Below are 26,848 nucleotides of genomic sequence, written 5' to 3' on the forward strand. Positions count from 1 at the left end.
AGATAATGTGGCTGGAGGTGTAATAGACAGTCAGGAGAAAGATAATGGGGCTGGAGGTGTAATAGAGAGTTAGGAGACATGATGAGGCTGGAGGTGTAATAGAGAGACAGGTGATATGATGAGGCTGGAGGTGTAATAGGGAGTCAGTAGACATGATGGGGCTGGAGATGTAATAAGGTGTCAGGAGACATGATGAGCCTGGAGGTGTAATAGAGAGACAGGAGACATGATGGGGCTGGAGGTGTAATAGAGAGTCAGGAGACATGATGAGGCTAGAGGTGTAATAGAGAGTCAGGAGACATGATGGGGCTGGAGGTGTAACAGAGAGTCAGTAGACATGATGAGTCTGGAGGTGTAATAGAGAGTCAGGAGGCATGATGAGGTTGGAGGTGTAATAGAGAGTCAGTAGACATGATGAGGCTGGAGGTGTAATAGAGAGTCAGTAGACATGATGGGGCTGGACATGTAATAGGGAGTCAGGAGACATGATGGGGCTGGAGGTGTAATAGGGTATCAGGAGACATGATGGGGCTGGGGGTGTAATAGAGAATCAGGAGACATGATGAGGCTGGAGGTGTAATAGAGAGTCAAGAGACATGATGAGGCTAGAGGTGTAATAGAGAGTCAGTAGACATGATGGGTCTGGAGATGTAATAGGGAGTCAGAAGACCTGATGGGGTTGGAGGAGTAATAGGGAGTCAGGAGACATGATGGGGCTGGAGTTGTAATAGAGAGTCAGAAGACATGATGAGGCTGGAGGTGTAATAGAGAGGCAGGAGGCATGATGAGGCTGGAGGTCTAATAGAGAGCCAGTAGACATGATGAGGCTGGAGGTGTAATAGAGAGTCAGGAGACATAATGGGGCTGGAGATGTAATAGCGAGTCAGGAGATATGATGGAGCAGGAGGTGTAATAGGGAGTCAGGAGACATGATGAGGTTGGAGGTTTAATAGAGGATCAGGAGACTTGATGAGGCTGGAGGTGTAATAGAGAGTCCGGAGACATGATGAGGCTAGAGGTCTAACAGAAAGTCAGTAGACATGATGGGTCTGGAGATGTAATAGGGAGTCAGGAGACATGATGGGGCTGGAGGAGTAATAGGGAGTCAGGAGACATGATGGGGCTGGAGTTGTAATAGAGAGTCAGAAGACATTATGCGGTTGGAGGTGTAATGGAGAGTCAGTAGACATGATGGGGCTGGAGGTGTAATAGGGAGTCAGGACACATGATGGGGCTGGAGATGTAACAGGGAGTCAGGAGACATGATGGGGCTGGAGGAGAAATAGGAAGTCAGTAGATATGATGAGGCTGGAAGTGTAATAGAGAGTTAGGAGACATGATGAGGCTGGAGGTGTAATAGAGAGGCAGGAGGCATGATGAGGCTCGAGGTCTAATAGAGAGTCAGTAGACCTGATGAGGCTGGAGGTGTAATGGAGAGTCAGCAGACATGATGGGGCTGGAGATGTAATAGGGAGTCAGGAGACATGATGGGGCTGGAGGTGTAATAGGGAATCAGGAGACATGATGGGGCTGGGGGTGTAATAGAGAGTCAGGAGACATGATGAGGCTGGAGGTGTAATAGAGACATGATGAGGCTGGAGGTGTAATAGAGAGTCAGGAGACATGATGAGGCTAGAGGTGTAAAAGAGAGTCAGTAGACATGATGGGTCTGGAGATGTAATAGGGAGTCAGGAGACATGATGGGGCTGGAGGATTAATAGGGAGTCAGGAGACATGATGGGGCTGGAGGTGTAATAGAGAGTCAGGAGACATGATGAGGCTGGAGGTGTAATGGAGAGTCAGTAGACATGATGGGGCTGGAGATGTAATAGGGAGTCAGGAGACATGATGAGGCTGGAGATGTAATAGGGAGTCAGGAGACATGATGGGGCTGGAGGTGTAACAGGGAGTCAGGAGACATGATGAGGCTGGAGGTGTAATAGAGAGTCAGTAGACATGATGAGGCTGGCAGTGTAATAGAGAGTTAGGAGACATGATGAGGCTGGAGGTGTAATAGAGAGGCAGGAGGCATGATGAGGCTGGAGGTCTAATAGAGAGTCAGTAGACATGATGAGGCTGGAGGTGTAATAGAGAGTTAGGAGACATGATGAGGCTGGAGGTGTAATAGAGAGACAGGTGATATGATGAGGCTGGAGGTGTAATAGAGAGTCAGTAGACATGATGGGGCTGGAGATGTAATAAGGTGTCAGGAGACATGATGAGCCTGGAGGTGTAATAGAGAGACAGGAGACATGATGGGGCTGGAGGTGTAATAGAGAGTCAGGAGACATGATGAGGCTGGAGGTGTAATAGAGAGTCAGGAGACATGATGAGGCTGGAGGTGTAATAGAGAGACAGGAGACATGATGAGGCTGGAGGTGTAATAGAGAGTCAGTAGACATGATTGGGCTGGACATGTAATAGGGAGTCAGGAGACATGATGGGGCTGGAGGTGTAATAGGGAATCAGGAGACATGATGGGGCTGGGGGTGTAATAGAGAATCAGGAGACATGATGAGGCTGGAGGTGTAATAGAGACATGATGAGGCTGGAGGTGTAATAGAGAGTCAGGAGACATGATGAGGCTAGAGGTGTAAAAGAGAGTCAGTAGACATGATGGGTCTGGAGATGTAATAGGGAGTCAGGAGACATGATGGGGCTGGAGAAGTAATAGGGAGTCAGGAGACATGATGGGGCTGGAGTTGTAATAGAGAGTCAGGAGACATGATGAGGCTGGAGGTGTAATGGAGAGTCAGTAGACATGATGGGGCTGGAGATGTAATAGGGAGTCAGGAGACATGATGAGGCTGGAGATGTAATAGGGAGTCAGGAGACATGATGGGGATGGAGATGTAATAGGGAGTCAGGAGACATGATGGGGCTGACGGTGTAATAGGGAGTCAGGAGACATGATGAGGCTGGAGGTATAATAGAGAGTCAGGAGAAAGATAATGTGGCTGGAGGTGTAATAGACAGTCAGGAGAAAGATAATGGGGCAGGAGGTGTAATAGAGAGTTAGGAGACATGATGAGGCTGGAGGTGTAATAGAGAGACAGGTGATATGATGAGGCTGGAGGTGTAAAAGGGAGTCAGTAGACATGATGGGGCTGGAGATGTAATAAGGTGTCAGGAGACATGATGAGCCTGGAGGTGTAATAGAGAGACAGGAGACATGATGGGGCTGGAGGTGTAATAGAGAGTCAGGAGACATGATGGGGCTGGAGGTGTAACAGAGAGTCAGTAGACATGATGAGGCTGGAGGTGTAATAGAGAGTCAGGAGGCATGATGAGGCTGGAGGTGTAATAGAGAGTCAGTAGACATGATGAGGCTGGAGGTGTAATAGAGTCAGGAGACATGATGGGGCTGGAGGTGTAATAGGGAATCAGGAGACATGATGAGGCTGGAGGTCAAATAGAGAGACAGGAGACATGATGAGGCTGGAGGTGTAATAGAGAGTCAGTAGACATGATGGGGCTGGACATGTAATAGGGAGTCAGGAGACATGATGGGGCTGGAGGTGTAATAGGGAATCAGGAGACATGATGAGGCTGGAGGTGTAATAGAGAGTCAGGAGACATGATGAGTCTAGAGGTGTAATAGAGAGTCAGTAGACATGATGGGTCTGGAGATGTAATAGGGAGTCAGAAGACATGATGGGGTTGGAGGAGTAATAGGGAGTCAGGAGACATGATGGGGCTGGAGTTGTAATAGAGAGTCAGAAGACATGATGAGGCTGGAGGTGTAATAGAGAGGCAGGAGGCATGATGAGGCTGGAGGTCTAATAGAGAGCCAGTAGACATGATGAGGCTGGAGGTGTAATAGAGAGTCAGGAGACATAATGGGGCTGGAGATGTAATAGCGAGTCAGGAGATATGATGGAGCAGGAGGTGTAATAGGGAGTCAGGAGACATGATGAGGTTGGAGGTTTAATAGAGGATCAGGAGACTTGATGAGGCTGGAGGTGTAATAGAGAGTCCGGAGACATGATGAGGCTAGAGGTCTAACAGAAAGTCAGTAGACATGATGGGTCTGGAGATGTAATAGGGAGTCAGGAGACATGATGGGGCTGGAGGAGTAATAGGGAGTCAGGAGACATGATGGGGCTGGAGTTGTAATAGAGAGTCAGAAGACATTATGCGGTTGGAGGTGTAATGGAGAGTCAGTAGACATGATGGGGCTGGAGGTGTAATAGGGAGTCAGGACACATGATGGGGCTGGAGATGTAATAGGGAGTCAGGAGACATGATGGGGCTGGAGGAGAAATAGGAAGTCAGTAGATATGATGAGGCTGGAAGTGTAATAGAGAGTTAGGAGACATGATGAGGCTGGAGGTGTAATAGAGAGGCAGGAGGCATGATGAGGCTCGAGGTCTAATAGAGAGTCAGGAGACATGATGAGGCTGGAGGTGTAATGGAGAGTCAGCAGACATGATGGGGCTGGAGATGTAATAGGGAGTCAGGAGACATGATGGGGCTGGAGGTGTAATAGGGAATCAGGAGACATGATGGGGCTGGGGGTGTAATAGAGAGTCAGGAGACATGATGAGGCTGGAGGTGTAATAGAGACATGATGAGGCTGAAGGTGTAATAGAGAGTCAGGAGACATGATGAGGCTAGAGGTGTAAAAGAGAGTCAGTAGACATGATGGGTCTGGAGATGTAATAGGGAGTCAGGAGACATGATGGGGCTGGAGGTGTAATAGGGAATCAGGAGACATGATGGGGCTGGAGTTGTAATAGAGAGTCAGAAGACATGATGAGGCTGGAGGTGTAATAGAGACATGATGGGGCAGGAGGTGTAATAGAGAGTTAGGAGACATGATGAGGCTGGAGGTGTAATAGAGAGACAGGTGATATGATGAGGCTGGAGGTGTAATAGGGAGTCAGTAGACATGATGGGGCGGGAGATGTAATAAGGTGTCAGGAGACATGATGAGCCTGGAGGTGTACTAGAGAGACAGGAGACATGATGAGGCTGGAGGTGTAATAGAGAGTCAGTAGACATGATGGGGCTGGACATGTAATAGGGAGTCAGGAGACATGATGGGGCTGGAGGTGTAATAGGGAATCAGGAGACATGATGAGGTTGGAGGTCAAATAGAGAGACAGGAGACATGATGAGGCTGGAGGTGTAATAGAGAGTCAGTAGACATGATGGGGCTGGACATGTAATAGGGAGTCAGGAGACATGATGGGGCTGGAGGTGTAATAGGGTATCAGGAGACATGATGGGGCTGGGGGTGTAATAGAGAATCAGGAGACATGATGAGGCTGGAGGTGTAATAGAGAGTCAGGAGACATGATGAGGCTAGAGGTGTAATAGAGAGTCAGTAGACATGATGGGTCTGGAGATGTAATAGGGAGTCAGGAGACATGATGGGGCTGGAGGAGTAATAGGGAGTCAGGAGACATGATGGGGCTGGAGTTGTAATAGAGAGTCAGAAGACATTATGCGGTTGGAGGTGTAATGGAGAGTCAGTAGACATGATGGGGCTGGAGGTGTAATAGGGAGTCAGGACACATGATGGGGCTGGAGATGTAATAGGGAGTCAGGAGACATGATGGGGCTGGAGGAGAAATAGGAAGTCAGTAGATATGATGAGGCTGGAAGTGTAATAGAGAGTTAGGAGACATGATGAGGCTGGAGGTGTAATAGAGAGGCAGGAGGCATGATGAGGCTCGAGGTCTAATAGAGAGTCAGTAGACATGATGAGGCTGGAGGTGTAATGGAGAGTCAGCAGACATGATGGGGCTGGAGATGTAATAGGGAGTCAGGAGACATGATGGGGCTGGAGGTGTAATAGGGAATCAGGAGACATGATGGGGCTGGGGGTGTAATAGAGAGTCAGGAGACATGATGAGGCTGGAGGTGTAATAGAGACATGATGAGGCTGGAGGTGTAATAGAGAGTCAGGAGACATGATGAGGCTAGAGGTGTAAAAGAGAGTCAGTAGACATGATGGGTCTGGAGATGTAATAGGGAGTCAGGAGACATGATGGGGCTGGAGGAGTAATAGGGAGTCAGGAGACATGATGGGGCTGGAGGTGTAATAGAGAGTCAGGAGACATGATGAGGCTGGAGGTGTAATGGAGAGTCAGTAGACATGATGGGGCTGGAGATGTAATAGGGAGTCAGGAGACATGATGAGGCTGGAGATGTAATAGGGAGTCTGGAGACATGATGGGGATGGAGATGTAATAGGGAGTCAGGAGACATGATGGGGCTGGCGGTGTAATAGGGAGTCAGGAGACATGATGAGGCTGGAGGTGTAATAGGGAGTAGAGAGACATGATGAAGCTGGAGGTATAATAGAGAGTCAGGAGAAAGATAATGTGGCTGGAGGTGTAAAAGACAGTCAGGAGAAAGATAATGGGGCTGGAGGTGTAATAGAGAGTTAGGAGACATGATGATGCTGGAGGTGTAATAGAGAGACAGGTGATATGATGAGGCTGGAGGTGTAATAGAGAGTCAGTAGACATGATGGGGCTGGAGATGTAATAAGGTGTCAGGAGACATGATGAGCCTGGAGGTGTAATAGAGAGACAGGAGACATGATGGGGCTGGAGGTGTAATTGAGAGTCAGGAGACATGATGAGGCTGGAGGTGTAATAGAGAGTCAGGAGACATGATGAGGCTGGAGGTGTAATAGAGAGACAGGAGACATGATGAGGCTGGAGGTGTAATAGAGAGTCAGTAGACGTGATTGGGCTGGACATGTAATAGGGAGTCAGGAGACATGATGGGGCTGGAGGTGTAATAGGGAATCAGGAGACATGATGGGGCTGGGGGTGTAATAGAGAGTCAGGAGACATGATGAGGCTGGAGGTGTAATAGAGACATGATGAGGCTGGAGGTGTAATAGAGAGTCAGGAGACATGATGAGGCTAGAGGTGTAAAAGAGAGTCAGTAGACATGATGGGTCTGGAGATGTAATAGGGAGTCAGGAGACATGATGGGGCTGGAGGAGTAATAGGGAGTCAGGAGACATGATGGGGCTGGAGTTGTAATAGAGAGTCAGGAGACATGATGAGGCTGGAGGTGTAATGGAGAGTCAGTAGACATGATGGGGCTGGAGATGTAATAGGGAGTCAGGAGACATGATGAGGCTGGAGATGTAATAGGGAGTCAGGAGACATGATGGGGATGGAGATGTAATAGGGAGTCAGGAGACATGATGGGGCTGACGGTGTAATAGGGAGTCAGGAGACATGATGATGCTGGAGGTGTAATAGGGAGTAGAGAGACATGATGAAGCTGGAGGTATAATAGAGAGTCAGGAGAAAGATAATGTGGCTGGAGGTGTAATAGACAGTCAGGAGAAAGATAATGGGGCAGGAGGTGTAATAGAGAGTTAGGAGACATGATGAGGCTGGAGGTGTAATAGAGAGACAGGTGATATGATGAGGCTGGAGGTGTAATAGGGAGTCAGTAGACATGATGGGGCTGGAGATGTAATAAGGTGTCAGGAGACATGATGAGCCTGGAGGTGTAATAGAGAGACAGGAGACATGATGAGGCTGGAGGTGTAATAGAGAGTCAGTAGACATGATGGGGCTGGACATGTAATAGGGAGTCAGGAGACATGATGGGGCTGGAGGTGTAATAGGGAATCAGGAGACATGATGGGGCTGGGGGTGTAATAGAGAATCAGGAGACATGATGAGGCTGGAGGTGTAATAGAGAGTCAGGAGACATGATGAGGCTAGAGGTGTAATAGAGAGTCAGTAGACATGATGGGTCTGGAGATGTAATAGGGAGTCAGAAGACCTGATGGGGTTGGAGGAGTAATAGGGAGTCAGGAGACATGATGGGGCTGGAGTTGTAATAGAGAGTCAGAAGACATGATGAGGCTGGAGGTGTAATAGAGAGGCAGGAGGCATGATGAGGCTGGAGGTCTAATAGAGAGCCAGTAGACATGATGAGGCTGGAGGTGTAATAGAGAGTCAGGAGACATAATGGGGCTGGAGATGTAATAGCGAGTCAGGAGATATGATGGAGTAGGAGGTGTAATAGGGAGTCAGGAGACATGATGAGGTTGGAGGTTTAATAGAGGATCAGGAGACTTGATGAGGCTGGAGGTGTAATAGAGAGTCCGGAGACATGATGAGGCTAGAGGTCTAACAGAAAGTCAGTAGACATGATGGGTCTGGAGATGTAATAGGGAGTCAGGAGACATGATGGGGCTGGAGGAGTAATAGGGAGTCAGGAGACATGATGGGGCTGGAGTTGTAATAGAGAGTCAGAAGACATTATGCGGTTGGAGGTGTAATGGAGAGTCAGTAGACATGATGGGGCTGGAGGTGTAATAGGGAGTCAGGACACATGATGGGGCTGGAGATGTAATAGGGAGTCAGGAGACATGATGGGGCTGGAGGAGAAATAGGAAGTCAGTAGATATGATGAGGCTGGAAGTGTAATAGAGAGTCAGGAGACATGATGAGGCTGGAGGTGTAATAGAGAGGCAGGAGGCATGATGAGGCTCAAGGTCTAATAGAGAGTCAGTAGACATGATGAGGCTGGAGGTGTAATGGAGAGTCAGCAGACATGATGGGGCTGGAGATGTAATAGGGAGTCAGGAGACATGATGAGGCTGGAGATGTAATAGGGAGTCAGGCGACATGATGGGGCTGGAGGTGTAATAGGGAGTCAGGACACATGATGGGGCTTGAGATGTAATAGGTAGTCAGGAGACATGATGGGGCTGGAGGTGTAATAGGGAGTCAGGAGACAAGATGGGGCTGGAGGTGTAATAGGGAGTCAGGAGACATGATGGTGCTGGAGGTGTAATAGGGAGTCAGGAGACATGATGGGGCTGGAGGTGTAACAGGGAGTCAGGAGACATGATGAGGCTGGAGGTGTAATAGAGAGTCAGTAGACATGATGAGGCTGGCAGTGTAATAGAGAGTTAGGAGACATGATGAGGCTGGAGGTGTAATAGAGAGGCAGGAGGCATGATGAGGCTGGAGGTCTAATAGAGAGTCAGTAGACATGATGAGGCTGGAGGTGTAAAAGAGAGTCAGTAGACATAATGGGGCTGGAGATGTAATAGGGAGTCAGGAGACATGATGGGGCTGGAGGTGTAATAGGGAGTCAGGAGATATGATGGAGCTGGAGGTGTAATAGAGAGTCAGGAGACATGATGAGGCTGGAGGTGTAATAGAGAGTCAGGAGACATGATGAGGCTGGAGGTGGAATAGAGAGACAGGAGACATGATGAGGCTGGAGGTGTAATAGAGAGTCAGTAGACATGATGGGGCTGGAGATGTAATAGGGAGTCAGGAGACATGATGGGGCTGGAGGTGTAATAGGGAGTCAGGAGACATGATGGGGCTGGAGGTGTAATAGGGAGTCAGGAGACATGATGAGGCCGGAGTGGTAATAGGGAGTCAGGAGACATGATGGGGCTGGAGGTGTAATAGAGTGTCAGGAGACATGATGAGGCTGGAGGTGTAATAGAGTGTCAGGAGACATGATGAGGCTGGAGGTGTAATAGGGAGTAAGGAGTCATGATGGGGCTGGAGGCGTAATAGAGTGTCAGGAGACATGATGAGGCTGGAGGTGTAATAGGGTGTCAGGAGACATGATGAGGCTGGAGGTGTAATAGAGTGTCAGGAGAAATTTTGAGGCTGGAGGTGTAATAGGGAGTCAGGAGGCATGATGAGGCTGGAGGTGTAATAGGGAGTCAGGTGACATGATGGGGCTGGAGGTGTAATAGGGAGTCAGGATACATGATGGGGCTGGAGGTGTAATAGAGAGTCAGGATTCATAATTGGGCTGGAGGTGTAATAGGGAGTCTGGAAATATGATGGGGCTGGAGGTGTAATAGGGAGTCAGGAGACATGATGAGGCTGGAGGTGTAATAGAGAGTCAGTAGACATGGTGAGGCTGGAGGTGTAATAGAGAGTCAGGAAACATGTTGTAGCTGGAGGTGTAATAGGGAGTCAGGAGACATGATGAGGCTGGAGGTGTAATAGGGAGTCAGGAGACATGATGAGGCTGGAGGTGTAATAGAGATGAGGCTGGAGGTGTAATAGAGAGTCAGGAGACATGATGAGGCTGGAGGCATGATGAGGCTGGAGGTGTAATAGAGAGTCAGTAGACATGATGAGGCTGGAGGTGTAATAGAGAGTCAGTAGACATGATGGGGCTGGACATGTAATAGTGAGTCAGGAGAAATGATGAGGTTGGAGGTGTAATAGAGAGTCAGGAGACATGATGAGGCTGGAGGTGTAATAGAGAGTCAGGAGACATGATGGGGCTGGAGGTGTAATAGAGAGTCAGGAGACATGATGGGGCTGGACATGTAAGAGGGAGTCAGGAGACATGATGGGGCTGGAGGTGTAATAGGGAGTCAGGAGACATGATGGGGCTGGAGGTGTAATAGTCAGGAGACATGATGAGGCTGGAGGTGTAATAGAGAGTCTGGAGATATGATGAGGCTGGAGGTGTAATAGATAGTCAGGAGACATGATGAGGCTAGAGGTGTAATAGAGAGTCAGGAGACATGATGGGGCTGGAGGTGTAATAGAGAGTCTGGAGACATGATGGGGCTGGAAGTGTAATAGAGAGTCAGGAGACATGATGGAACTGGAGATGTAATAGGGAGTCAGGAGACATAATGGGGCTGGAGATGTAATAGGGAGTCAGGAGACATGATGGGGCTGGAGGTGTAATAGGGAGTCAGGAGACATGATGGGGCTGGAGGTGTAATAGGGAGTCAGGAGACATGATGAGGCTGGAGGTGTAATAGGGAGTCAGGAGACATGATGGGGCTGGAGGTGTAATAGAGTGTCAGGAGACATGATGAGGCTGGAGGTGTAATAGAGTGTCAGGAGACATGATGAGGCTGGAGGTGTAATAGGGAGTAAGGAGTCATGATGGGGCTGGAGGTGTAATAGAGTGTCAGGAGACATGATGAGGCTGGAGGTGTAATAGGGTGTCATGAGACATGATGAGGCTGGAGGTGTAATAGAGTGTCAGGAGAAATTTTGAGGCTGGAGGTGTAATAGGGAATCAGGAGGCATGATGAGGCTGGAGGTGTAATAGGGAGTCAGGTGACATGATGGGGCTGGAGGTGTAATAGGGATTCAGGATACATGATGGGGCTGGAGGTGTAATAGAGAGTCAGGATTCATAATTGGGCTGGAGGTGTAATAGGGAGTCAGGAAATATGATGGGGCTGGAGGTGTAATAGGGAGTCAGGAGACATGATGAGGCTGGAGGTGTAATAGAGAGTCAGTAGACATGGTGAGGCTGGAGGTGTAATAGAGAGTCAGGAAACATGTTGTAGCTGGAGGTGTTATAGGGAGTCAGGAGACATGATGAGGCTGGAGGTGTAATAGGGAGTCAGGAGACATGATGAGGCTGGAGGTGTAATAGAGAGTCAGTAGACATGATGAGGCTGGAGGTGTAATAGAGAGTCAGGAGACATGATGAGGCTGGAGGCATGATGAGGCTGGAGGTGTAATAGAGAGTCAGTAGACATGATGAGGCTGGAGGTGTAATAGAGAGTCAGTAGACATGATGGGGCTGGACATGTAATAGGGAGTCAGGAGACATGATGAGGTTGGAGGTGTAATAGAGAGTCAGGAGACATAATGGGGCTGGAGATGTAATAGCGAGTCAGGAGATATGATGGAGCAGGAGGTGTAATAGGGAGTCAGGAGACATGATGAGGTTGGAGGTTTAATAGAGGATCAGGAGACTTGATGAGGCTGGAGGTGTAATAGAGAGTCCGGAGACATGATGAGGCTAGAGGTCTAACAGAAAGTCAGTAGACATGATGGGTCTGGAGATGTAATAGGGAGTCAGGAGACATGATGGGGCTGGAGGAGTAATAGGGAGTCAGGAGACATGATGGGGCTGGATTTGTAATAGAGAGTCAGAAGACATTATGCGGTTGGAGGTGTAATGGAGAGTCAGTAGACATGATGGGGCTGGAGGTGTAATAGGGAGTCAGGACACATGATGGGGCTGGAGATGTAATAGGGAGTCAGGAGACATGATGGGGCTGGAGGAGAAATAGGAAGTCAGTAGATATGATGAGGCTGGAAGTGTAATAGAGAGTCAGGAGACATGATGAGGCTGGAGGTGTAATAGAGAGGCAGGAGGCATGATGAGGCTCAAGGTCTAATAGAGAGTCAGTAGACATGATGAGGCTGGAGGTGTAATAGAGAGTCAGTAGACATGATGGGGCTGGAGATGTAATAGGGAGTCAGGAGACATGATGGGGCTGGAGGTGTAATAGGGAGTCAGGAGACATGATGGGGATGGAGGTGTAATAGGGAGTCAGGAGACATGATGAGGCCGGAGGGGTAATAGGGAGTCAGGAGACATGATGGGGCTGGAGGTGTAATAGAGTGTCAGGAGACATGATGAGGCTGGAGGTGTAATAGAGTGTCAGGAGACATGATGAGGCTGGAGGTGTAATAGGGAGTAAGGAGTCATGATGGGGCTGGAGGTGTAATAGAGTGTCAGGAGACATGATGAGGCTGGAGGTGTAATAGGGTGTCAGGAGACATGATGAGGCTGGAGGTGTAATAGAGTGTCAGGAGAAATTTTGAGGCTGGAGGTGTAATAGGGAGTCAGGAGGCATGATGAGGCTGGAGGTGTAATAGGGAGTCAGGTGACATGATGGGGCTGGAGGTGTAATAGGGAGTCAGGATACATGATGGGGCTGGAGGTGTAATAGAGAGTCAGGATTCATAATTGGGCTGGAGGTGTAATAGGGAGTCAGGAAATATGATGGGGCTGGAGGTGTAATAGGGAGTCAGGAGACATGATGAGGCTGGAGGTGTAATAGAGAGTCAGCAGACATGGTGAGGCTGGAGGTGTAATAGAGAGTCAGGAAACATGTTGTAGCTGGAGGTGTAATAGGGAGTCAGGAGACATGATGAGGCTGGAGGTGTAATAGGGAGTCAGGAGACATGATGAGGCTGGAGGTGTAATAGAGATGAAGCTGGAGGTGTAATAGAGAGTCAGGAGACATGATGAGGCTGGAGGCATGATGAGGCTGGAGGTGTAATAGAGAGTCAGTAGACATGATGAGGCTGGAGGTGTAATAGAGAGTCAGTAGACATAATGGGGCTGTACATGTAATAGTGAGTCAGGAGACATGATGGGGCTGGACATGTAAGAGGGAGTCAGGAGACATGATGGGGCTGGAGGTGTAATAGGGAGTCAGGAGACATGATGAGGCTGGAGGTGTAATAGAGAGTCAGTAGACATAATGGGGCTGGACATGTAATAGTGAGTCAGGAGAAATTATGAGGTTGGAGGTGTAATAGAGAGTCAGGAGACATGATGAGGCTGGAGGTGTAATAGAGAGTCAGGAGACATGATGGGGCTGGAGGTGTAATAGAGAGTCAGGAGACATGATGGGGCTGGACATGTAAGAGGGAGTCAGGAGACATGATGGGGCTGGAGGTGTAATAGGGAGTCAGGAGACATGATGGGGCTGGAGGTGTAATAGTCAGGAGACATGATGAGGCTGGAGGTGTAATAGAGAGTCTGGAGATATGATGAGGCTGGAGGTGTAATAGAGAGTCAGGAGACATGATGAGGCTAGAGGTGTAATAGAGAGTCAGGAGACATGATGGGGCTGGAGGTGTAATAGAGAGTCTGGAGACATGATGGGGCTGGAAGTGTAATAGAGAGTCAGGAGACATGATAGAACTGGAGATGTAATAGGGAGTCAGGAGACATAATGGGGCTGGAGATGTAATAGGGAGTCAGGAGACATGATGGGGCTGGAGGTGTAATAGGGAGTCAGGAGACATGATGGGGCTGGAGGTGTAATAGGGAGTCAGGAGACATGATGAGGCTGGAGGTGTAATAGGGAGTCAGGAGACATGATGGGGCTGGAGGTGTAATAGAGTGTCAGGAGACATGATGAGGCTGGAGGTGTAATAGAGTGTCAGGAGACATGATGAGGCTGGAGGTGTAATAGGGAGTAAGGAGTCATGATGGGGCTGGAGGTGTAATAGAGTGTCAGGAGACATGATGAGGCTGGAGGTGTAATAGGGTGTCATGAGACATGATGAGGCTGGAGGTGTAATAGAGTGTCAGGAGAAATTTTGAGGCTGGAGGTGTAATAGGGAGTCAGGAGGCATGATGAGGCTGGAGGTGTAATAGGGAGTCAGGTGACATGATGGGGCTGGAGGTGTAATAGGGATTCAGGATACATGATGGGGCTGGAGGTGTAATAGAGAGTCAGGATTCATAATTGGGCTGGAGGTGTAATAGGGAGTCAGGAAATATGATGGGGCTGGAGGTGTAATAGGGAGTCAGGAGACATGATGAGGCTGGAGGTGTAATAGAGAGTCAGTAGACATGGTGAGGCTGGAGGTGTAATAGAGAGTCAGGAAACATGTTGTAGCTGGAGGTGTTATAGGGAGTCAGGAGACATGATGAGGCTGGAGGTGTAATAGGGAGTCAGGAGACATGATGAGGCTGGAGGTGTAATAGAGAGTCAGTAGACATGATGAGGCTGGAGGTGTAATAGAGAGTCAGGAGACATGATGAGGCTGGAGGCATGATGAGGCTGGAGGTGTAATAGAGAGTCAGTAGACATGATGAGGCTGGAGGTGTAATAGAGAGTCAGTAGACATGATGGGGCTGGACATGTAATAGGGAGTCAGGAGACATGATGAGGTTGGAGGTGTAATAGAGAGTCAGGAGACATGATGAGGCTGGAGGTGTAATAGAGAGTCAGGAGACATGATGGGGCTGGAGGTGTAATAGAGAGTCAGGAGACATGATGGGGCTGGACATGTAAGAGGGAGTCAGGAGACATGATGGGGCTGGAGGTGTAATAGGGAGTCAGGAGACATGATGGGGCTGGAGGTGTAATAGTCAGGAGACATGATGAGGCTGGAGGTGTAATAGAGAGTCTGGAGATATGATGAGGCTGGAGGTGTAATAGAGAGTCAGGAGACATGATGAGGCTAGAGGTGTAATAGAGAGTCAGGAGACATGATGGGGCTGGAGGTGTAATAGAGAGTCTGGAGACATGATGGGGCTGGAAGTGTAATAGAGAGTCAGGAGACATGATGGAACTGGAGATGTAATAGGGAGTCAGGAGACATAATGGGGCTGGAGGTGTAATAGAGAGTCAAGAGACATGATGGGGCTGGAGGTGAAATAGAGAGTCAGGAGACATGATGGGGCTGGAGATGTAATAGGGAGTCAGGAGACATGATTGGGCTGGAGGTGTAATAGACATTCAGGAGACATGATGGGGCTGGAGGTGTAATAGGGAGTCAGGAGACATGATGGGGCTGGAGGTGTAATAGGGAGTCAGGAGACATGATGAGGCTGGAGGTGGAATAGAGAGTCAGGAGACATGATGAGGCTGATTGTGTAATAGAGAGTCAGGAGACATGATGGAACTGGAGATGTAATAGGGAGTCAGGAGACATGATGGGGCTGGAGGTGTAATAGTGAGTCAAGAGACATGATGGGGCTGGAGGTGTAATAGAGAGTCAGGAGACATGATGGGGCGGGAGATGTAATAGGGAGTCAGGAGACATGATTGGGCTGGAGGTGTAATAGACATTCAGGAGACATGATGGGGCTGGAGGTGTAATAGGGAGTCAGGAGACATAATGGGTCTGGAGGTGTAATAGGGAGTTAGGAGACATGATGGGGCTGGAGGTGTAATAGGGAGTCAGGAAACATGATGAGGCTGGAGGTGTAATAGAGAGTCAGGAGACATGATGGGGCTGGAGGTGTAATAGAGAGTCAGGAGACATGATGGGGCTGGAGGTGTAATAGGGAGTCAGGAAGCATGATGAGGCTGGAGGTGTAATAGAGAGTCAGGAGACATGATGAGGCTGGAGTTGTAATAGACAGTCAGGAGACATGATGAGGCTGGATGTGTTAAAGGGAGTCAGGAGACATGATGAGGCTGGAGTTGTAATAGAGAGTCAGGAGACATGATGGGGCTGGAGGTGTAATAGAGAGTCAGGAGACATGATGAGGCTGGAGGTGTAATAGGGAGTCAGGAGACATGATGAGGCTGGAGGTGTAATAGAGAGTCAGGAGACATGATGGGGCTGGAGGTGTAATAGAGAGTCAGGAGACATGATGGGGCTGGAGGTGTAATAGAGAGTCAATAGACATGATGGGGCTGGAGGTGTAATAGATAGTCAGGAGACATGATGAGTCTGGAGGTGTAATAGGGAGTCAGGAGACATGATGAGGCTGGAGGTGTAATAGAGAGTCAGTAGACATGATGGGGCTGGAGGTGTAATAGAGAGTCAGGAGACATGATGGGGCTGGAGGTGTAATAGAGAGTCAGGAGACATGATGGGGCTGGAGGTGTAATAGAGAGTCAGTAGACATGATGGGGCTGGAGGTGTAATAGAGAGTCAGGAGACATGATGAGGCTGGAGGTGTAATAGGGAGTCAGGAGACATGATGAGGCTGGAGGTGTAATAGAGAGTCATTAACATGATGGGGCTGGAGGTGTAATAGAGAGTCAGGAGACATGATGAGGCTGGAGGTGTATATATTGTGAATATGTGGAGATAGTAAATTCACATTTCATTATTTACAAGTTACCTGAGCGATGAGAATACCGATCACAAGAGACAGCTGATGGAGGGTCCCTAGCGCCCCACGGAGGTGAGTTGGGGATATCTCACCCACATACATTGGAACCAACCCAGACGCCAGACCTGTAGTAAGACAGGGACATCATAGTTCTGGAGTTTGCAGATAAAGGTGGAATCTTCTGCGGGATACGTTCCTGATAACAGGTACTGTGGGCTCTATGTAAGATGTGACTAAGCCGTTGCTTTCCGGCGGTTTGCAGTCAGTATAAAGGGCGCCGGACGTTGCACTGACTGCAGGTGCCTCATTCAGAGATGTGCGCATACCCGATGGTTTACAGACCATAGAGGATCTATACTGCGCACATGCCGGGTATCTGCTGCGAGATCTCTCACGGTTCCCCAAAGCCTGATTTTACTGGCTGCAGCCGTATGGGGGTGGGGTGTGGATGGGGTCAGCCTGTGTTCCCGGAAAAGTGGGGGTGTCGTCCCCAGTTTTTGGAAATTCAGAGGCCAGGATCTTCCGACGCAGACGTCCTGACCCCAGCTGAACAGTTCCGTTGCCCATTGTGATTAAGCAATTACTGCGTCCATTGAGATCGCCGCAGCACTCGGTAGCAGATGCTGGCAGGAGGCGTCTTTCTTACGGCGGCATTACCGTATGTTAGACCGCAGCTGCTTCCAGTACGGTAACTGCGGCAATATCTGTATCTGGCACTGCCACCATTAATCTGCAGAGATATATAGGATAAAGGTAATTGTGTGTGAGGGGACTAGTGACAGCGAGCCCCGTACAGGCTGAGGTGCAGGGGAGACGTAACAAGCCTAGAAGGAGATGTAACAAGCCTAGGAGGAGACGTAACAAGCCTAGCAGGAGACGTAACAAGCCTAGGAGGAGATGTAACAAGCTTAGGAGGAGATGTAACAAACCTAGGGGGAGACGTAACAAGCCTAGAAGGAGATGTAACAAGCCTAGGAGGAGACGTAACAAGCCTAGGATCAGACGTAACAAGCCTAGGAGGAGACGTAACAAGCCTAGGAGGTGACGTAACAAGCCAAGGAGGATATGTAACAAGCCTAGGAGGAGACGTAACAAGCCTAGTAGGAGACGTAACAAGCATAGGAGGAGACGTAACAAGCCTAGGAGGAGACGTAACAAGCCTAGGATCAGACGTAACAAGCCTAGAAGGAGACGTAACAAGCCTAGGAGGAGATGTAACAAGCCTAGGAGGAGACGTAACAAGCCTAGGATCAGACGTAACAAGCCTAGGAGGAGACGTAACAAGCCTAGGAGGTGACGTAACAAGCCAAGGAGGATATGTAACAAGCCTAGGAGGAGACGTAACAAGCCTAGGAGGAGACGTAACAAGCATAGGAGGAGACGTAACAAGCCTAGGAGGAGACGTAACAAGCCTAGGATCAGACGTAACAAGCCTAGAAGGAGACGTAACAAGCCTAGGAGGTGACATAACAAGCCAAGGAGGAGACGTAACAAGACTAGGAAGAGACGTAACAAGCCTAGGAGGAGACGTAACAAGCCTAGGAGGGGAGACGTAACTAGCCTAGGAGGTGACGTAACAAGCCTAGGAGGAGACGTAACAAGCCTAGGAGGTGACGTAACAAGCCTAGGAGGAGACGTAACAAGCCTAGGAGGGGACATAACAAGCCTAGGAGGAGACGTAACAAGCCTAGGAGGAGACGTAACAAGCCTAGGAGGGGACGTAACAAGCCTAGGAGGAGACGTAACAAGCCTAAGGAGGTGATGTAACAAGCCTAGGAGGAGACGTAACAAGCCTAGGAGGTGATGTAACAAGCTTAGGAGGAGACGTAACAAGTCTAGGATCAGACGTAACAAGCCTAGGAGGAGACGTAACAAGCCTAGGAGGAGACGTAACAAGCCTAGGAGGAGAAGTACCAAGCTTAGGATCAGACGTAACAAGCCTAGGAGGAGACATAACAAGCCTAGGAGGGGAGACATAACAAGCCTAGGAGGTGAGGTAACAAGCCTAGGAGGTGACATAAAAAGCCAAGGGGGAGATGTAACAAGCCTAGGAGGGGACGTAAAAAGCCTAGGAGGGGACGTAACAAGCCAAGGAGGAGATGTACCAAGCCTAGTAGGAGATGTAACAAGCCTAGGAGCAGACGTATCAAGCCTAGGAGGAGACGTAACAAGCCTAGGGGGAGACGTAACAAGCCTAGGAGGAGACGTACCAAGCCTAGGGGGAGACGTAACAAGCCTAGGAGGGGACGTAACAAGCCTAGGAGGGGACGTAACAAGCCTAGGAGGAGACCAAACAAGCCTAGGAGGAGACGGAACAAGCCTAGGAGGGGACGTAACAAGCCTAGGAGGAGACGTAACAAACCTAGGATCAGACGTAACAAGCCTAGGAGGAGACATAACAAGTCTAGGAGGAGACGTACCAAGCCTAGGAGGGGACGTAACAAGCCTAGGAGGAGACGTAACAAGCCTAGGAGGAGATGTAACAAGCCTAGGAGATGACGTAACAAGCCTAGCGGTAGACGTAGCAAGCCTAGGGGAAGATGTAGCAAGCCTAGGGGGAGACGTAACAAGCCTAGGAGGTGACGTAACAAGCCTAGGAGGAGACATAACAAGCCTAGGAGGAGACGTAACAAGCCTAGGATCAGACGTAACAAGCCTAGGAGGAGATGTAGCAAGCCAAGGAGGAGACGTAACAAGCCTATGGGAGACTTAACAAACCTACGAGGAGACCTAACAAGCCTAGGGGGAGACGTAACAAACCTACGAGGAGACGTAACAAGCCTAAGGGGAGACGTAACAAGCCTAGAATCAGACGTAACAAGCCTAGGAGGAGACGTAACAAGCCTAGGAGGTGACGTAAATAAGCCAAGGAGGATATGTAACAAGCCTAGGAGGAGACGTAACAAGCCTAGGAGGAGACGTAACAAGCATAGGAGGAGACGTAACAAGCCTAGGAGGAGACGTAACAAGCCTAGGATCAGACGTAACAAGCCTAGAAGGAGACGTAACAAGCCTAGGAGGTGACGTAACAAGCCAAGGAGGAGACGTAACAAGACTAGGAAGAGACGTAAAAAGCCTAGGAGGGGACGTAACAAGCCAAGGAGGAGATGTACCAAGCCTAGTAGGAGATGTAACAAGCCTAGGAGCAGACGTATCAAGCCTAGGAGGAGACGTAACAAGCCTAGGGGGAGACGTAACAAGCCTAGGAGGAGACGTACCAAGCCTAGGGGGAGACGTAACAAGCCTAGGAGGGGACGTAACAAGCCTAGGAGGGGACGTAACAAGCCTAGGAGGAGACCAAACAAGCCTAGGAGGAGACGGAACAAGCCTAGGAGGGGACGTAACAAGCCTAGGAGGAGACGTAACAAACCTAGGATCAGACGTAACAAGCCTAGGAGGAGACATAACAAGTCTAGGAGGAGACGTACCAAGCCTAGGAGGGGACGTAACAAGCCTAGGAGGAGACGTAACAAGCCTAGGAGGAGATGTAACAAGCCTAGGAGATGACGTAACAAGCCTAGCGGTAGACGTAGCAAGCCTAGGGGAAGATGTAGCAAGCCTAGGGGGAGACGTAACAAGCCTAGGAGGTGACGTAACAAGCCTAGGAGGAGACATAACAAGCCTAGGAGGAGACGTAACAAGCCTAGGATCAGACGTAACAAGCCTAGGAGGAGATGTAGCAAGCCAAGGAGGAGACGTAACAAGCCTATGGGAGACTTAACAAACCTACGAGGAGACCTAACAAGCCTAGGGGGAGACGTAACAAACCTACGAGGAGACGTAACAAGCCTAAGGGGAGACGTAACAAGCCTAGGATCAGACGTAACAAGCCTAGGAGGAGACGTAACAAGCCTAGGAGGTGACGTAAATAAGCCAAGGAGGATATGTAACAAGCCTAGGAGGAGACGTAACAAGCATAGGAGGAGACGTAACAAGCCTAGGAGGAGACGTAACAAGCCTAGGATCAGACGTAACAAGCCTAGAAGGAGACGTAACAAGCCTAGGAGGTGACGTAACAAGCCAAGGAGGAGACGTAACAAGACTAGGAAGAGACGTAACAAACCTAGGAGGAGACGTAACAAGCCTAGGAGGGGAGACGTAACTAGCCTAGGAGGTGACGTAACAAGCCTAGGAGGAGACGTAACAAGCCTAGGAGGTGACGTAACAAGCCTAGGAGGAGACGTAACAAGCCTAGGAGGGGACGTAACAAGCCTAGGAGGAGACGTAACAAGCCTAGGAGGAGACGTAACAAGCCTAGGAGGGGACGTAACAAGCCTAGGAGGAGACGTAACAAGCCTAAGGAGGTGATGTAACAAGCCTAGGAGGAGACGTAACAAGCCTAGGAGGTGATGTAACAAGCTTAGGAGGAGACGTAACAAGTCTAGGATCAGACGTAACAAGCCTAGGAGGAGACGTAACAAGCCTAGGAGGAGACGTAACAAGCCTAGGAGGAGAAGTACCAAGCTTAGGATCAGACGTAACAAGCCTAGGAGGAGACATAACAAGCCTAGGAGGGGAGACATAACAAGCCTAGGAGGTGAGGTAACAAGCCTAGGAGGTGACGTAAAAAGCCTAGGGGGAGATGTAACAAGCCTAGGAGGGGACGTAAAAAGCCTAGGAGGGGACGTAACAAGCCAAGGAGGAGATGTACCAAGCCTAGTAGGAGATGTAACAAGCCTAGGAGCAGACGTATCAAGCCTAGGAGGAGACGTAACAAGCCTAGGGGGAGACGTAACAAGCCTAGGAGGTGACGTAACAAGCCTAGGGGGAGACGTAACAAGCCTAGGAGGGGACGTAACAAGCCTAGGAGGGGACGTAACAAGCCTAGGAGGAGACCAAACAAGCCTAGGAGGAGACGGAACAAGCCTAGGAGGGGACGTAACAAGCCTAGGAGGAGATGTAACAAACCTAGGATCAGACGTAACAAGCCTAGGAGGAGACGTAACAAGTCTAGGAGGAGACGTACCAAGCCTAGGAGGGGACGTAACAAGCCTAGGAGGAGACGTAACAAGCCTAGGAGGAGATGTAACAAGCCTAGGAGATGACGTAACAAGCCTAGCGGTAGACGTAGCAAGCCTAGGCGAAGATGTAGCAAGCCTAGGGGGAGACGTAACAAGCCTAGGAGGTGACGTAACAAGCCTAGGAGGAGACGTAACACGCCTAGGAGGAGACGTAACAAGCCTAGGATCAGACGTAACAAGCCTAGGAGGAGATGTAGCAAGCCTAGGAGGAGACGTAACAAGCCTATGGGGAGACTTAACAAACCTACGAGGAGACCTAACAAGCCTAGGGGGAGACGTAACAAACCTACGAGGAGACGTAACAAGCCTAAGGGGAGACGTAACAAGCCTAGGATCAGACGTAACAAGCCTAGGAGGAGACGTAACAAGCCTAGGAGGTGACGTAACAAGCCAAGGAGGATATGTAACAAGCCTAGGAGGAGACGTAACAAGCCTAGGAGGAGACGTAACAAGCATAGGAGGAGACGTAACAAGCCTAGGAGGAGACGTAACAAGCCTAGGATCAGACGTAACAAGCCTAGAAGGAGACGTAACAAGCCTAGGAGGTGACGTAACAAGCCAAGGAGGAGACGTAACAAGACTAGGAAGAGACGTAACAAGCCTAGGAGGAGACGTAACAAGCCTAGGAGGGGAGACGTAACTAGCCTAGGATCAGACGTAACAAGCGTAGGAGGTGATGTAACAAGCCTAGGAGGAGACGTAACAAGCCTAGGAGGGGACGTAACAAGCCTAGGAGGAGACGTAACAAGCCTAGGAGGTGACGTAACAAGCCAAGGAGGAGACGTAACAAGCCTAGGGGGAGACGTAACAAACCTACGAGGAGACGTAACAAGCCTAAGGGGAGACGTAACAAGCCTAGGATCAGACGTAACAAGCGTAGGAGGTGATGTAACAAGCCTAGGAGGAGACGTAACAAGCCTAGGAGGGGACGTAACAAGCCTAGGAGGAGACGTAACAAGCCTAGGGGGAGACGTAACAAGCCCAGGAGGAGACGTAACAAGCCTAGGAGGAGACGTAACAAGCCTAGGAGGTGACGTAACAAGCCTAGGAGGAGACGTAACAAGCCTAGGAGGGGAGACGTAACAAGCCTAGGAGGGGAGACGTAACAAGCCTAGGAGGTGAGGTAACAAGCCTAGGAGGAGATGTAACAAGCCCAGGAGGCGACGTAACAAGCCAAGGAGGAGACGTAACAAGCCTAGGAGGAGACGTACCAAGCCTAGGAGGGTACGTAACAAGCCTAGGAGGAGACGTAACAAGCCTAGGAGGTGATGTAACAAGCCTAGGAGGAGACGCAACAAGCCTAGAAGGTGATGTAACAAGCCTAGGAGGAGAGGTAACAAGCCTAGGAGGAGACGTAACAAGCCTAGGAGGAGACGTAACAAGCCTAGGAGGGGACGTTCCAAGCCTATGGGGAGACGTAACAAGCCTAGGGGGAGACGTAACAAGCCTAGGAGGTGAAATAACAAGCCTAGGAGGAGATGTACCAAGCCTAGGAGGGGACGTAACGAGCCTAGGAGGTGACGTAACAAGCCTAGGAGGAGACGTAACAAGCCTAGAGGAAGACGTAACAAGCCTAGGAGGTGACATAACAAGCCTAGGGGGTGATGTAACAAGCCTAGGAAGGGACGTAACAAGCCTAGGAGGGGACGTAACAAGCCTAGGAGGAGATGTACCAAGCCTAGGAGGAGATGTAACAAGCCTAGGAGCAGACGTAACAAGCCTAGGAGGAGACGTAACAAGCCTAGGGAGAGACGTAACAAGCCTAGGAGGTGACATAACAAGCCTAGAGGGAGACGTAACAAGCCTAGGAGGGGACGTAACAAGCCTAGGAGAAGACGTAACAAGCCTAGGAGGAGACCAAACAAGCCTAGGAGAAGACGGAACAAGCCTAGGAGTGGACGTAACAAGCCTAGGAGGGGACGTAACAAGCCTAGGAGGAGACATAAAAAGCCTAGGAGGAGACATACCAAGCCTAGGAGAAGACGTAAGAAGCCTAGGAGGAGATGTAACAAGCCTATGATCAGAAGTAACAAGCCTAGGAAGAGACGTAACAAGCCTAGGAGGTGACGTAACAAGCCTAGGAGGAGACGTAACATGCCTAGGAGAAGACCTACCAAGCCTAGGAAGAGACGTACCAATCCTAGGAGGAGACGTAACAAACCTAGGATCAGACGTAACAAGCCTAGGAGGAGACGTAACAAGTCTAGGAGGAGACGTACCAAGCCTAGAAGGAGACGTAACAAGCCTAGGAGGTGACGTAACAAGCCTAGCAAGAGACGTAACAAGCCTAGGGGGAGACGTAACAAGCCTAGGAGGAGACGTAACAAGCCTAGGAGGAGACGTAACAAGCCTTGGAGGGGACGTAACAAGCCTAGGGGGAGAAGTAACAAGCCTAGGAGGAGACGTAACAAGCCTAGGAGGAGACGTAACAAGCCTACGAGGAGACGTAACAAGCCTAGGGGGAGACGTAACAAGCCTACGAGGAGACGTAACAAGCCTAGGGGGAGACGTAACAAGCCTAGGATCAGACGTAAGAAGCCTAGGAGGAGACGTAACAAGCCTAGGAGGTGACATAACAATCCTAGGAGGAGACATAACAAGCCTAGGAGGAGACGTAACTAGCCTAGGAGCAGACGTAACAAGCTTAGGAGGAGATGTAACAAGCCTAGGAGGAGACGTAACAGGCCTAGGAGGTGACGTAACAAGCCTAGGAGGAGACATACCAAGCCTAGGAGGAGACGTAACAAGCCTAAGAGGAGACGTAACAAGCCTAGGATCAGACGTAACAAGCCTAGGAGGAGACGTAGCAAGCCTGGGAGGAGACGTATGCTAATGAGCCATTCGCCATCCAGTGCTAAGAGACGCCCAGTGACATCATCTCACATCCGCCGCTCACGCACAAAACCGGAAACATGGAACTCAGATCAGGCGGCCATCAGCCTTCTGAGTAAGTCTAAAATGCAGCAGACATCGCGGTCTCCAGACACGTAGACGGCTCTCCTGCTGCCAGCACGGACACATGACTAAGGACTCAGGGCTTCATTCAGAGGCGGCCGTACGGTCTACGACCGCTCGGCCGCCTTGATGTTTGTCCAGTGCGCATGCGCACAGGGAGCCGGCTCCTTCGTGCGCATGCGTGAGACCCGCTATGACCGACAGCGCCGGTCGTAGCGGGTCTCTTTCCAGCCTAAGCCTAAGAGGAGACGTAACAAGCCTAGGAGGAGACGTAACATGCCAAGGGGGAGATGTAACAAGCCTATGGGGAGACGTAACAAGCCTAGGATCAGACGTAACAAGCCTAGAGGGAGACGTAACATGCCAAGGGGGAGACGTAACAAGCCTAGGAGGAGACGTAAGAAGCCTAGGAGGAGACGTAACTAGCCTAGGATCAGACGTAACAAGCCTAGGAGGAGACGTAACAAGCCTAGGAGGAGACGTATCAAGCCTAGGATGAGATGTAACAAGCATAGGAGGAGACGTAACAAGCCTAGGAGGAGACGTAACTAGCCTAGGATCAGACGTAACAAGCCTAGGAGGAGACGTAACAAGCCTAGGAGGAGACGTATCAAGCCTAGGATGAGACGTAACAAGCCGAGGAGGTGACGTAACAAGCCTAGGAGGAGACGTAACAAGCCTAGTAGGTGACGTAACAAGCCTAGGAGGAGACGCAACAAGCTTAGGAGGAGACATACCAAGCTTAGGATCAGACGTAACAAGCCTAGGAGGAGACGTAACAATCCTAGGAGGAGACGTAACAAGCCTAGGAGGTGATGTAACAAGCCGGGGAGATGTAACAAGCCTAGGAGGAGATGTAACAAGCCTAGGATCAGACCTAACAAGCCTAGGAGGAGATGTAACAAGCATAGGGGGAGACGTAACAAGCCTAGGGTGAGACGTAACAAGCCTAGGATCAGACGTAACAAGCCTAGGGGGAGACGTAACAAGCCTAGGAGGAGACGTACCAAGCCTAGGATCATACGTAACAAGCCTAGGAGGAGACATACCAATCCCTGGATCAGACTTAACAAGCCTAGGGGGAGACGTAACAAGCCTAGGAGGAGACGTACCAAGCCTAGGATCAAATGTACCAAGCCTAGGAGGAGACGTAACAAGCCTAGGAGGTGACATAACAAGCCTAGGAGGAGACGTAACAAGCCTAGGATCAGACGTATCAAGCCTATGAGGAGACGTAACAAGCCTAGGATCAGATGTAACAAGCCTAGAAGGAGACGTAACAAGCCTAGGAGGAGATGTAACAAGCCTAGGAGGAGACGTAACAAGCCTAGGATCAGACGTAACAAGCCTAGGAGGAGACGTAACAAGCCTAGGAGGTGACGTAACAAGCCAAGGAGGATATGTAACAAGCCTAGGAGGAGACGTAACAAGCCTAGGAGGAGACGTAACAAGCATAGGAGGAGACGTAACAAGCCTAGGAGGAGACGTAACAAGCCTAGGATCAGACGTAACAAGCCTAGAAGGAGACGTAACAAGCCTAGGAGGTGACGTAACAAGCCAAGGAGGAGACGTAACAAGACTAGGAAGAGACGTAACAAGCCTAGGAGGAGACGTAACAAGCCTAGGAGGGGAGACGTAACTAGCCTAGGAGGTGACGTAACAAGCCTAGGAGGAGACGTAACAAGCCTAGGAGGTGACGTAACAAGCCTAGGAGGAGACGTAACAAGCCTAGGAGGGGACATAACAAGCCTAGGAGGAGACGTAACAAGCCTAGGAGGAGACGTAACAAGCCTAGGAGGGGACGTAACAAGCCTAGGAGGAGACGTAACAAGCCTAAGGAGGTGATGTAACAAGCCTAGGAGGAGACGTAACAAGCCTAGGAGGTGATGTAACAAGCTTAGGAGGAGACGTAACAAGTCTAGGATCAGACGTAACAAGCCTAGGAGGAGACGTAACAAGCCTAGGAGGAGACGTAACAAGCCTAGGAGGAGAAGTACCAAGCTTAGGATCAGACGTAACAAGCCTAGGAGGAGACATAACAAGCCTAGGAGGGGAGACATAACAAGCCTAGGAGGTGAGGTAACAAGCCTAGGAGGTGACATAAAAAGCCTAGGGGGAGATGTAACAAGCCTAGGAGGGGACGTAAAAAGCCTAGGAGGGGACGTAACAAGCCAAGGAGGAGATGTACCAAGCCTAGTAGGAGATGTACCAAGCCTAGGAGCAGACGTATCAAGCCTAGGAGGAGACGTAACAAGCCTAGGGGGAGACGTAACAAGCCTAGGAGGAGACGTAACAAGCCTAGGGGGAGACGTAACAAG

At 49.9% G+C, this 26,848-nt stretch overlaps 1 protein-coding gene across 1 annotated transcript in view; it reads right to left on the reverse strand.

Annotated features, from left to right (window-relative positions):
* LOC148442472 (solute carrier family 2, facilitated glucose transporter member 4-like) overlaps window positions 1-26,848 on the reverse strand; it is a 261,582-nt gene that overhangs the window by 22,185 nt on the left and 212,549 nt on the right. The window contains exon 5 of the mRNA XM_088463908.1: window positions 16,564-16,679. Coding sequence (XP_088320034.1) covers window positions 16,564-16,679 — 116 coding nt within the window. The remainder of the gene's footprint in view (window positions 1-16,563; window positions 16,680-26,848) is intronic.

This window comes from Taudactylus pleione, unplaced genomic scaffold, assembly GCF_031769625.1.
Source record: "Taudactylus pleione unplaced genomic scaffold, aTauple2 ptg001496l, whole genome shotgun sequence".
In the NCBI taxonomy this organism is placed as follows: Eukaryota; Metazoa; Chordata; class Amphibia; order Anura; family Myobatrachidae; genus Taudactylus; species Taudactylus pleione.